Genomic DNA, 13,658 nt, shown 5'->3' with positions numbered 1-13,658 from the left:
AGCGGCTCCGTTTACCTAGAGGTAGCTCAGGTCGTGTCCACAGGCGTGGCCTGGTGGATCCTGGGTGCCCAGGCCCATTCTGGATGCGGGGACATACCAGGGAGCCATGTCCCCGGACTCAGAGCCAGCAAGTAGAGGCATGACAGGGGGTGGGGCGCTGGGTTGCAGGGAGCGGGGCTGGGGGGGGGGGCCCTGAAGCTTCCTGGGAAGGCTCCAGGATGCCTGGGGGGCCCGCCCTAGCTGGGTCCAGTAAGATACGTAAGAGCTGCCGTTACCCGTTCCCAGGGTCAAGCGTGCGATGCTTTCACCCACTTGCTTTCCCCAGGTGTCCTTCGTTCCGGGAATTAGGAGTTTGAGAAAATTACTCAGAGGCTTCTTCCCTCTCCGGGGGCGGGAGGCTTGGCCTCATGGTGCAGTTGGCAATGACAAAATCGGCTGCTTCCAGAAAACTGGGGCAAGGTGGGCCATGGGCAGCTGGTGTGGGAGAGGTTGGTCGGAGGACCCGACCCAACGTTCGTCTCTGATTTCCACCCCTCAGGGGGACATGGGAGCCGCTGGGCCGGCTGGAGCTCCTGGACCCAAGGGAGAGAAAGGAGATACGGTGAGTGAAGGCCCCTCTGCGTGGCCAGTGGGGGGGGACCCCTCTGCATGGGCACAGGAGGCCTGCCAGCTGCTCCAGCCTCACCCTGCACCACCCCGCCCTCACCCACCGAAGTCTGTGCTCCAGGTTGGCAGTGATGACTCCCCCAACTGGCCATGTCTCACCCTGGCCATTGTATATGGTTTTTCCTCTGCCAGGAATCATTTTGCCCTCTGTCCACCCCCGTTTGCCCCTCACCTCCCCCTCCTGCCTGGCTCACGTTTTCGCACCTTTCAGACTCAACCGGTGTAGTTCTCCAGGGTATCTTTGCTACCCCAGGTCTGGCTCACCCCCTCGGTTCTCCCACATCCCCGGTGCCTGTCAGTCCCCACATCAGCTGACTCCCTGATACCTCGGTTTGCGGTTTGTCGGTCCAGCATCCCCGGCATCTGGCCCAGCACAGACTGTTCGTGGATCCTTAGGTTGATGAGCGAGCACAGTGGATGGTGGGTCAGGGAAGAATTACAGAGATAAATGATTCATGGTGCAGAGCAGGGCTTAGGAGCCCATGGCTGGGAAGCAAAGGCTGGCTCCACCAAGATACTTAACCTTCCTGTCCTCAGTTTCCTCATCTGTAAAGTGGGGAGGATAAAATTAACTGTTGAGTTGCATGATGAGGATTAAAACGAGTTAACACATGTAAACAGTTTGTAACAGTGCAGAAGCAAAGTAAATGCTATTGTTCCTCCGTTGTTACCTGGCCTGGTGGAAGCACTAAACCCACCCTTCAGACTGCATCTTGTAGCATCAGTAGCACAGGTTTGGAGTCAGGTGGGCCTCAGTAGCCGTCCCCGGCTCCTGCCTTTATTGGCTGTGTGACTGCGAGCGGGTTGCTTAACCCCCCTGAAAACCTCATTCGCTCCATGAGTAGAATAAAGAAAAGAGCAGCTTTGTCTGTAAAATGCCTGGCCCGTGGTAGGAGGCCAGTGAGTGAGAGCGAGTGTAATCAGTTCCTTTTAGGTTCTCAGTGCGCAGGGGAAACCCGACGACAAGACAGAGCCACTCCCCCAGAAGAGTTAGCCTGGCAGACACCCCCGCGCCATCACCTGAGAGCTCATGATAGTAACTATACCGCCTGCCCTTCTTCACAGGGGCTTCATGTTGGTCCCTCCTTACTCCTTAGAACAGCTTCTTAAACTTAGGCTCGTCACTCACGGACGGGAAGGATACAGAATTTTCAGACTTGCGTGACGCGCTCGTGGTCACGTCAGGTGCTCTGCCTGTGTGTGGCAGAGGCAGGATTTGAATCTGTTTTAATCTGAGTCTTGTGCTCACTTGCTGAGCTATACCTTTCACGCACACTCTACACACCGGCCTCCCGTGCAGAGGTAGGAAGCACCCGCTCTGTGCAAATTAACATGGAAATAGGAAGAGAGGCTTACATTTAACAGCATTCATGGCGTGCCGGGATCTGTGCTGTATGTTTTACAGATTTCTGGCTCATTTAACCCTCAGTTCGATGTTGTGAGGTGAGGGCTAGTGAAACACCCATTTTACTGATACACAGGGAAAAACCAGGCTACAGAAACTGCCTGTGAGAGAGCACAGATGTCGGATCTAACAGACAAAGCCTGCAAAGTAGCCATTGTAATTATATCCAGAGAACTAAAGTAAGCCATTCGGAAGGAAACAGAGGGGAGCATCGTGACATTATCTCATCACATATAGAACATAAGGAGGTAGAAATTGTTAAAAAGAACCAAATGGAAATTCTAGAACTAAATGGAAATTGTAAAGTACAGTCAATGAAATGAAAAGGAAAATCACTCGAGAGGCATGACAGTAGGTTCGAACTGGCTGAAGAAAGAGCCAGCATTCTTGAGAACAGATCAGTAGCGATCATGTCATCTGAAGATCAGAGAGAAACAATAATGAAGGAAAATGAACAGAGCCTCAGAGAAGTGTGAGGGCCCGTGAAGTGCGTCAGTGCACATAACAGGGGTACCCGGAGCGGAGAGAAAGGAGCAGAAAAAGCGTTCAGAGAGATCACGGCTGAAGACATCCCGAATTTGATGAAGGGCAGTGATCTGCATGTTCAGGAAGCCTCAGGAAGTCCAACCAAGAAAAACAAAAGGAGGTCCATCCTTAGAAAAATCATGGTAAAAAACGCTAACAGACAAAGCAAAAACATCGAAAGCGGAAAAAGAAAAATGATTCCTGATGTACAAGGAAAACCCAATAAGATTATCAGCTGACTCATCACCGAAAATAATTGAGGCCAGAATGCAAGTTCAAAGTAATAATTATGACAGTATATCATTGGGTATTTAACAAATATTTGTAACAACAGTAGCACAAAAATGGGGAAGAAGGAATAGATCACGTAGGAGTATGTTTCTAAGTCTCACTGGAAGTAAGTTAGTGTAAATCTTAAGTAGGTCCTGATAAGTTAAGATGTATATGGTAAACCTCAAGCAACCTCCAAGAAAATAATTCAAAACTATATGGTGAAAATATCCTTAAAGAGGTTAAAATGTTGCACTAAAAAGAACTCATGTAATGCAAAAAAGAGCAGTAAAGGAGGAATAAAGGAACAGAAGTCAGGAGACACAGAAAACAAAAAGTTAAATGGCATATGTCAATCTACCTACATCAAAAACAGCGTTGTCTGTAAATGTATTAAACAAACCAATTGAACAGCAGAGATTTTCAGCCTGGACATAAAAACAAGATCCAACTGTATTGTGTCTACGGGAGACACACTTTAGATTCAAATACATAAATAGGTTGAAAGTAAAAGGATGGACAATACACATTCTACAAATAGAAAACATTAGAAATTGGAATGACTGTAACAGTATCAGACAAAGGCTTTAAAATTAATAGAAATAAAGAGGAACACTTTATAACGACAAAAGTGTCGATCCTCTAAAAATATGTCACAATTATAAACATATGTGCACCTAACAACAGAGCCCCCAGATATATGAAGCAAACATTGAGAATTGAAGTGAGAGACTTAACACCCCACTTTAATAATGTGTAGAACAACTAGAAATGTGGAGAAATCGTAACTCATACGTTGCTGGTGAAAAACGCTGCAGCTGCTTTTGAAAAACAGTCTGGTGGTCCTTAAAGGGTTAAACACAGAATTATATGACCCAGCAATTCCACTCCTAGGAGTATAACCGAAAGAAATGAAGACACGTGTTCATACAAAAACTTGTTCATGGGTGTTCACAGCAGCCTCATTCATAATAACGGAAAAGTAGAAGGAACCTAAATGCTCATCACGTGATGAATGGCTAAATAAAATGTGTGTCATAGCCATGCAATGGCACAGTATTCTTTAATAAAATGAGGTATTGACACATGCTGCAAAGTGGGTGAACCTTGACAGCACTTTGCTAAGAAAACACGGGCTATGAAGCCAGTCATAAAAGCCCACATGTATGATTTCATATATATAAAACGTCTAGAATAGGTGAATTTATAGAAACAGAAAACTGATTAATGTTTGCCCAGAGCAGGGGATGGGGGAAAAAGGGGAGTGACCACAATGGGTTTGGGGTTCTTTTGGGATGATGAAAACATTCTAAAGTTGATTGTGGTGGTGGTGCACCACCACATTTAGTATATTTAGGAAATGTACTAAAAAGCCGTTGAATTGTACACCTTATTTTTAGTTAATTAATTAATTTATTTTTGGCCACGTTGGGTCTTCGTCGCTGTGCACGGGCTTTCTCTAGTTGCGGCGAGCAGGGGCTACTCTTTGTTGCTGTGTGCAGGCTTCTCATTGCAGCGGCTTCTCTTGTGGAGCGCGGGCTCTAGGCGCGCGGGCTTCAGTAGTCGCGGCTCGCGGGCTTAGTTGCTCCGTGGCATGCAGGATCTTCCCGGACCAGGGCTCGAACCCGCGTCCCCTGCATTGGCAGGCGGATTGTTAACCACTGCGCCACCAGGGAAGTCCTACACTTTAAATAGGTGAATTATGTGCTCTGTAGATTATATCTCGATAAAGCTGATGTGGAAGAAAGAATAGTACCATAATATTGAGTTGTTGGAAAAATTAAATGAGATAAAACTCACGAGAATCTACCCTCAGTAAATGATAGTGTCTTCTAGAGGCTCCTTGGCAGGGCTTATGAGAAAGCAGCCCACCATTTTGAATCCCAGGGCACATCTGCCATGTGTGATGTCATGCCGTGGAGATGCTTCGTAGAAAACCTTTGCCTTCTGCTTTGCTTTTCCAGGGCAGAGGACCTTTTGTCCACGGAGAAAAGGGTGAAAAGGTAAGCACCTCCCTGCTGTCTCATTCCTCCAGGGGCTGTAGATGTGGCCCGGGAACAGGATGGGGCACTTGGGTTCGGGAGAGTTGTGTGCTGCCGTGGTGCTGCCTGGTAAGAATTTGGGTGGGAGGGGAAGAGGTTTCCTGGGCTGAGTGCCTCAGTGTGTGAAGTGGGAGGGAAGGGCTTGTTTAGGACATGGATGGTTCACAGTGCTTAGAGCAGAGGGTACTTAATGGCGCTCATGGAAATTGGGATGCAGAGCTGCAGATGTGGTTTGAGGACCAACATACAGGGCATTCAATATCAAAATGTGTTCAGGCCTTGTTTGCAGTGATGGGAAGGCCTTGGACGGTCTGTGTGTGATCAGACATGCTGAGAAGGTTCAAATAGCAGGTGCCGATAGACGTGAGAGCGGGGCAGACCAGAGGAACTTGGGGAATAGTCGGGAGATTGTTGCAGAAGCATGAAGGCAAGATGATGAGGGACAGAGTCATGGGTGGCAGTAGGACTAGACAGGCAGAGGAATGGAGGCCTATTCACATTCTCCCTGGATACGAATGTTGCACCTTCTTTAACCGTCATCAGTCGTGATGATGATGTACAAGGTCGACAGATCCTGGGAAAGAGGGGATTCCTTCTAAAGAGGAAAGCTTTCTTAAGGTGTCAGCCTAGAAGGAGAAATAAAAAGCAGTCACTAAAAATGCCATTTTCCACTCACACCAGCGATTAAAAATACATCTCCCATTTCCCAGGAGAGGCAGCCACAATACTTTGTAACATATATTTATGTTGGTTATTTTGCCGGAGTCTAGGCAATTGCAGACTCAGAATGCAGGGCATTGGACCTCGGAAGGGTATCGTTACTCAGAGGGGGGCTCACATCAACCCCTTGCATGGGGCTGATGGTATAAAGCAGGTGCCTCTCTGTCAGGTTACTATGGAAACAGAGCTTTCATGTGCCCAGCTCGTCTCTCCGTGTAGCACCTTTTATTTAGTCCGTTCATGTTGAGAGATTTACTCTAAGGAGATAAATCAAGGCTGTGCACAAGTACATACCCACACGTTTCGTAATTACAGCGTGATTTGTAAGGCAGCCTGGAGACGACTGTAATGCTCTGCAATGGGCAAAAGGTAACGTGAGTCGTTGTACAGCTAAGTAATACATGGTGTTTAGAGACGCAAAGTCACATTTAGAAGGACAGTTAACGACCCCGCAAATGAAGATAGCATTTTGTTCGTTTTTAATTGAAACACGTTGCAGAATATCTATACAGTATGACCCCAGTTGTGTTTATGTGTGTGTGTGAGACTCAGGGAGGTGATTCTGGGGGCAAACCCCCATTGTTAACCACTGGTTGTCTGTGGGTGGCAAAGCTGTGAGAGTATTTATTTTTTCCCTTACTTTTCTTTGTGTCTTCATTTATTCCACAATGAACTTCTCCTTTTTAACCTGTGTTAAAAGCACAGGCAACACACGCACACGTAATAACTACTGCACGGGAATACAGAGCCACTTGAGAGACAGTGTGACACACAGTGTAACACGAGCTTTGCACCAGGCAGACCTGGGTCAGTCGAGGCTGTTCCCAAGCTCTGCCATCAGCGTCCGGGTCTCCCGCTGCCTACAGCAGGACTGGCGGCACCATCTTCCTGGATTCCTGTGTGGTCTCAAAGCACAGCACCTGGAACCTAGGCACTCAGGTTTGATGGTTGCCATCATGTTCGGTTCCTAATAGCCCAGAACCCAGGCACAGGGTATTAACAGGACACCCACATGTTCCTTGGGTTCAGGACTGGGGCTGCCAGAGCCCTTGAAGTCAGGGCGCTCAGCCTGGGTTGTGCTTCCCAGGCAAGACCAACGTGCAGCTCCTGGGCCGGCTTGTCCTCTGAGTGACGTGCTGTCCTTCTCATGTGCTGGCGCCACCAGGAGAAACTGACAGGCCCCCTTTCTCCCATGAGCAGCAGCTGCATCTCTGCCCCGTCTGTTCTGGTTGAGCTCAGGACAGGCAGCCTTCTGCTTCTGGAGGCACCTCCCCGGTGCCCCAAAGCCCAGGCTGCAGCGCTACGCTCAGGACCTGAAGCTGCCGGGCCACAGTCCCAGCCGGGAGACCTCCCCACACATCCGGTGCCGGCAGAAGAGACGCGTAGCTGAATAGACTCCGGCACTCCTGGCTCTGTCTTCAGTTGACATTCTCTTGCAGTTGGGCATTTTTAGCAAAGTCTGAGTCTAGATTCTTCCACATCTGAGCTATGTGATTCAGGATGAGTCACCTCCGTCTCTGGGTCTCTGCTCCCTCATCTGTAGAAACGAAGGGGTGGGATGGGATGATGCATAAGGGACCTTGCAGGTGGCAGTTCTGAGACTGGGTCATCAGCCCACCCCCAGCCTGAGTCCCTGGGGCTGTCTTCTGTAACTTGGAGTCTCTGCTTCCCCTCCAAGGATGCAGCGAGGCCAGGGAGAGTCAAGGGGACAACAGGCTCCACAGAAAGGAGAAGACCACTGGTGACTCATGCACTTGGACAGAGCTTTTTTGCTTGAATATTCTCTCGAAAGCAATCGCAGAGTGCCAAGGGGATTGGATGGACTGGAGCCTGATGTGTCCACAGTCCATGACTGTGTCCAGTCATGTTACGCTGAATCTTGCTGTGGTTTTTTGGGTTTTTTTAAATTTTTGGTGATGTAATCAGCCACTGTGACAACGTGCATTGACCTGTCTGAGGGCCAGGCACCGTGTATGCTGTGTTCCATGCTTTAATGCCTCATTATTAAGACGTGCTTCGAGGAAGTCACAGCTATGCCCTTTTCACAGATGAGAGAACATAGCTTAGAGGTCAAGTGACCTGCCCAAGGTCACAGTTAGTAAGATGGCTAGAAAACACAATCACTCGTGAAGGGAAGCTGGAAGGCTGATTCAATTACCCCTTTTTCTGCAGCTGAGGAAACCGAAGCTCAGAGAAGGTGAGTGACTGGCCCAGTGTCACACAGCTGGAATACTGCCGGAGCTCTTGGCCTCCTGACTTTCCCAGCGCCCCCCACCAAATGCCCAGGACCACTGTGTGGTGCTTTGTTCCTGGGCTGCCTCCGCCCCTCATTTTGGAAGCCAGCCTTCTCTCTGGTTCCCGTTCCACCCCACGTTCACCACGGGTTCTTGGGACAAAGCTCCCTCAGTGTTTTAATACGTATGAAATCGGGCTCAGGGAAAGGGGGAAGCAGGCTTTTAGGGGCTGCCTGAAAAGATCTGCACGTAGCCCAGGTGTTGGGGACACGGAAGGAGAGAAAGATAGGCATGGACCCTCCTCCACAGCGTCTGGAAGACAGCTGGCACTAAATAAATGCTTGCCTAGTGAGTGAATGGATGGATGGAGTGTGGACCTCCGTCATCCAGGACCAAGAGCCAATAGAATGGTCACAGACTCTGCAGTCAGAAAGGTTCAGCTTCACGTTCCGGCTCCCCTTCATGTGGAGCCTCAGGTTCCTTTTCTGTAAGAGTGAGAAGGGGAATGATAATAGTTCCTACCACGTGAGGTTGCTGGGAAGATTAACCCAGGGCCCCACGTCGCAAGCCCGCATAATGGGTGATGCCGCTGTTCTCGCCCCCCACCCCCGTCGTCATTGGCAACGCTGTCTTGTTGAGGAGGGTAAGAGAGGGCGGCTGCAGCATGGTGTGGACCAGTGCTGATGGGCTGGTTTGGACCAGTTTGGGGGGAGTCAGGGGGAGCAGGGAGGGGTGATGACTTCCGTGCCCTTCCCACCCTTGGTCCTTCCATGTTGACAAAATAAGTTAATAAGCAGAGTGAAGATGTTGGTGTAAGGTTTCCTATGGCTGGACACTGAGTCTTTTCCATGGAGATGTGGTCCATGAGCCCCACGGTAGAAAAAAATTCAGAAACAACAAAAACAAGGCCAAAGTGCGTGGTGTCCAGTGAGCTTCCTTTTGCATCCCGAGGGTCCTTCCGCTCTGGGGGACCACAGCCTTCAGGGGAGGAACCCCACAGAGAGGCTGCATTGTCGTCCCTTCCTGGACCCACAGCGCCCTCTGGTGTCTGGAAGCCAGAGCGTCGCTCCAGTTTTCCTCTGCAGGGGTGCATGTGATGCTGGGGAGATAGATCTCTGCCCTTTGGGAGGGTTCCTCTTTCCCTTAGGAATCTAGCACCTGGGGGGACGAGGACAAAGAGAGCTTTCGTTTTGTGCTCAGATGTGGGCTCAGGTGATGGAAAGAAAGCAGGTTCGGGAAGTTGGGCAGACCTGGTTTGGATCCCAGCTCTGCAGTGGCTGGGTGAGCATTGGGTGGTGTCTCTCTGAGCCTCAGTTTCCTCATCTGTAAAGTGGGGCCATTGATGCCCACCCCTTAGGGCTGTTGTGGGGCTTATAGGAGGTTGGCAGTGCCTGTGACAGCACCTGGCTTAGTCCCTGGCACGTGGTAGTTCATGTAAAAATCTGTCCCTTATCTTTATTCCTTTCTTTTGTCTGCTAGAAGCTGTTGCTAAAATCCATAAAAGAGTGGCAGATGTGCTTCTTCAGTAAACAGCGTTCAAGTACCTAGTACGTGGGAGAGTGGTGGGTTCACAGAGCTGTAAAACATGGCCTGGGCCTCCCCCAGAGGCTCACTCACCAATTCAGCGGAGGAGACATGCACACACATTCTGGTCACGTGGTTGTCTAATCATGAGTGTTTCTTCTTCTTCCTGGTCCTTAATCGAGTCTGTTGTGCCACCTCCATCCTCCACCCTGTTACACACTCAGAGGGTGACGACGCTATCAGGAGACCCTGCCTGGGACACCGGTCACGTCAGCACTGCACCTTGAGGGTTTCCCAGGATACCCGGTATTGTACTGCTGGGGCTGCTTAGAGAATGAAACTAAAAAATATCTAGGAAATTCTTGTAAGCACAGTTCCAATGAAGGGAAAAACAGAAACAAAACGACCTCAAGCTGACTCTGTTCTTTATAAGTACTCTTAACAGTGACCAGCGCAGCAAAGAATGGAAACAACCTGATGGAAAATTGCATTTCTTCAAGTGAAAATTAGGAAGCCCTTATATATGTAGATGTGCACGCAACATGGCGTCAATGAAATGGTAGAATAGGAAGCCACATGCACTCCCACACAAAAGGCGTGTGCAGCAAGAAGAGCCAGTGCACTGGGGAGTGGGATTTGGGCTATTTCTTGCCTTGTTAATTGCTCTTTATGTTGCTGTAACATTAGTACTTTTGCAAAACATAAACATTTAACTAACAACTAGAGCTTGAACTTAATATGATGAAAAAATAAAAAATAATAGTATATTTACAGCTGTTCATGCATGAAATCCAGAAGCAGTATCATTTTGGAGGGAAGAGCCCTCTCTCCCAGCGTGGGGCATTTGCCGAACCCTGCGTGCTGTGACGGCTGGTCCCAGATGACAGAACATGGCAGCGGCTGAGGGTCAGGCTTTGGGAACCTGGCACTGCCCCTGTCCTGCTGTGTGACCTTGGAAAGGTCATTGCAGTTCTTGGTGCCTGTTTTCTCGTGTACACTGAAGATAATAGTAACAGTAATAGGCTCTTGTAAGACTGAAGTGAGGGTTAAGTGATTGCATCCACGGAAAGAACTTAGCAGAGCACCTGGCAGATCAGAAAGCATTAGCGGGAATCAGGTCTAAGCCACCTGGGCACTGGATTCTCTGAGCGTGATGGTCAGTTCGGACACATTATCTACGTTAGTCCAAACAGAACAACAGACTCAGTACTTTCACTTAGAAGCCCAGGGACGGTGTTCTTTCCCCCAGGGCCTGGGGCTGTGCGATGAGAGCCCGGATATCTGCGGCCGTGCAGTGAGCCAGGTGGGGTAGGGCAAAGGTGACAAACACACAGGTTGGGCCCAGCGTGGACCCTTGTAGATGACGTCGCAGAGCGGAGTCCAGGCTCACCTAAGCCAGCATTGCCCACTGCTCAGATACACGGGGCAATGCATTTCCTACCAGGGCTCTTTTTTTTCTTTATGAGCAGCTGCTGGTATTAATATTTTAATTAGAGTTGGGATAGGATGTAGAAGGCAGCTCTCAGGTAGAGACCAGCCTAGACCTGGTGCTGAGGAGACTCCACTGCCCCCCGTTTCCCTCGAGTAACAGAGGACAGAGCAGGGAAAGGGCTTGCAGCCCCTCATCAAGTCTGGCTCACACCTTGTAGATGGTGGGGGCCCTTGGGAGCCACAGGGGATGGAATTGTGGCAAAGTGTCCCGTAAAGCCATGCTTGGGTCAGCAACTGTGTACTCAGCGCTTGGTAGCGGGGGGGAAAGAAACCAAAACAACCACCACCAAAAAGTCCTTTCTTCAGCATTTTCACAGAAATCCGTATGGCAGCCAATAAAATTTTGTATGGATTTTGTGCTCGGATTTCACAGTGCGGTGCCCCAGAAAAACTATGCGAGCAAATAGAAGGAACTCAGCTAAATTTTACTGGGCTGGTTGACTCAGTAGCAGACAGAATTTTAGGTCACGCAAACATCGCTTCCTTGTCTTTTATGGCTTTCTTCCATTTTTATCGGGACCATAAACCTGACGGGGAAAGAGGAATCTGAGCCAGACATATAGCAGAGGCTGTTCTGACTCCCTGGGATGCTGCCTCTAGAAACTTCAGCCAAATGTCCTGCAGCGGATGCTGGGGCCGAGTGCAGGTCATTACGGGGGAAGCCCTTATGGGTTGGTTCACCATGAAGTTAAACAAATAGGGTGCCGATTGGGAAACCGAGGAAAGAGGCCACGGCCATCTTGATGGAACTAAGGAGGGTTGTTAGAAGGCCAGGTTCAGGGCTGTCAGCTGAGGTGGGCTGGTCCCCAGGTCTGAGAAAAGTAGGTTCCCCACATGCTTATTCCAAACCAGGCCCCCGAGAAGCCCGGTGCCTCCTGTTCTCTGATGATTTGAAATTGGACAAAGCAGTCTCCCCTGCATTGCTGTGGACCTGAAGATCCAGCCTCTCAGGAAAGGCAGTGGCTTGAGGAGCGCTGGGGACTCGTGTGCCCAGTGGTGGGCAGGGCGCCTGGGGCTCCTCAGCTCCAGGTGGCTTCCTTTGGCGCCTTCTCTCGCTGTCCTATTTGAAACATGCAAATGCACGTGAATTTGTGTTCGATTTTAAACGCTGCTGTGGTCACACCGTTCCCTACAGACCCCTGCGCAGCCGCTCTGTGTTACGTGGAGGATCAAGCCCCCTGCCTGTTGGCCCCAAGTGACCCTCCCCCGTCTCCATCTCCTGCCAGTTCTGGATCCACATTTCCACCTCCCCGGCATTGCTTCCTCCTCCTTGCACATCCACCGCTCCCTTCTCCCGTGGAATCCTGGAGATGCTTCTGATGCAGTAACCTTCGGGGTGTCAAGCACGGAGCCAGGTGGTTCCACAGTCATTGTCTTACTCAGGCCTCCCAGTGAGGGCAGGTGGAGGGTATCCCCATCATCATTTCATGGAAAAGGGCGCTGAGACTCAGGAAGATGCTCCTGCACATCGATGTTTTCACTGTAGAAGCTATAGGGAGAGGGCGAAGTAGTTTATAGTGAGCTCTGGTTTGTTCAAAAGTGTAACACCTACCCAATTTAGGTCTCGTCCTGTGCTGGAGGGCTGGAGAAGGACAGCAGAATGATGGACGTGAACTTTGGAGTAGGATTAATCCAGCCGTCTGCACTGAGAGTCAAGGCGGGTGGAGGGGTGGAGGGTGAAGAGTGTCTAGAAAAATATCTGCGTCACTGCAGAGCTCGTAGGGCAGAGAGGTGGGTGGCAGTGACGCTGCCGCTCACATGGTCCTGACCAGCCCGCGGCCTGAGGTCTGAGCTGGCTGAGAGCCCTTCCTGTGAAGCAGCGGCGCAGTGCCTGTCCCACTTCATGGGACAGACCTGCTCTCACGGTGACATTTCTCTGATCTCAACGTGACAGACACACCTTGTGCCATCCACAGTGTGAAAGACTGAGTCCCTCCCACCCGAGTCAGTTCTTTCTCTGGTGTCTTTCAACGGCAGGCTGTACTTGAAATTGAGAGATGAGAGGATGTTGTGGAGGTGATGGACTGTCCAGGTGGGTGGGGAGTGAAGCGCGGGGTCTGCTACATCCGGATTCTCTTCCCAGTGCCTCCTTTCCAGAGCAGTGGCCAAGAAACGCTCTCAGAAAGCGCGAGGTGGTTCTGCATAGCGCGGGGCTCTGGTGTAGGTGGGACGTGTGCCGTTGCAGGGGATGATGGACACGCTTCCTTCGCAGATTCTGTCCGAAGGGATGGGTGGGGCGTTAACACTGGCAGCCGTGGAGAATTCAGTGGCCAGCACTTGGTGATTTTGTCCGCAGCAGTCGAGTGACTTTGTCTCAAAGAAGATGCCTTGTGGTGGAAAGAATCATGACATCAGCCTTTTACTGACCACTTGATATCTGCCAGCTGTTCACTTTATGAGTGTCAGCCTCCTGCAGCTCCTTGAAGGAGTCTGGAGCATATGCCCAAGGGCACAGAGTGGTGGGTGAGGGGCTGAGGTTGTGTCTGTCCGACCCTACACCCCCATTCCTAGCCACTGCACTGGCCAATGCCGGTTCCCTGCCCTCCCCCCAAAAGGATGCTTTTATCGGGGAATTCTTGACCCTCAAAACCCATGTACCTTGTAGGAATCGACTTGTTTTATGCGCTGACTACATCATAGAGCCTCTGAGCCGTAAAGTATAAATGATATGTGTGTGCTTGTATGTGTGAAACCTCTAAGATGAATTTATGCCATTTGCTGCCGGCTCTGGGTCTCATTCTTTTTTCACAGCTTGCTTAATCCGCGCCCCCGACCCCTATT

At 50.1% G+C, this 13,658-nt stretch overlaps 1 protein-coding gene across 1 annotated transcript in view; it reads left to right on the top strand.

Moving 5' to 3' along the window:
• COL22A1 (collagen type XXII alpha 1 chain) overlaps positions 1-13,658 on the top strand; it is a 242,480-nt gene that overhangs the window by 68,683 nt on the left and 160,139 nt on the right. The window contains exons 10-11 of the mRNA XM_032609582.1: positions 539-601; positions 4,831-4,869. Coding sequence (XP_032465473.1) covers positions 539-601; positions 4,831-4,869 — 102 coding nt within the window. The remainder of the gene's footprint in view (positions 1-538; positions 602-4,830; positions 4,870-13,658) is intronic.

This window comes from Phocoena sinus, chromosome 17, assembly GCF_008692025.1.
Source record: "Phocoena sinus isolate mPhoSin1 chromosome 17, mPhoSin1.pri, whole genome shotgun sequence".
NCBI classification, from domain to species: Eukaryota; Metazoa; Chordata; class Mammalia; order Artiodactyla; family Phocoenidae; genus Phocoena; species Phocoena sinus.
The sequence above is the reverse complement of the archived record's forward strand: the minus strand, read 5'-3'. Positions and strand labels throughout refer to the sequence as shown.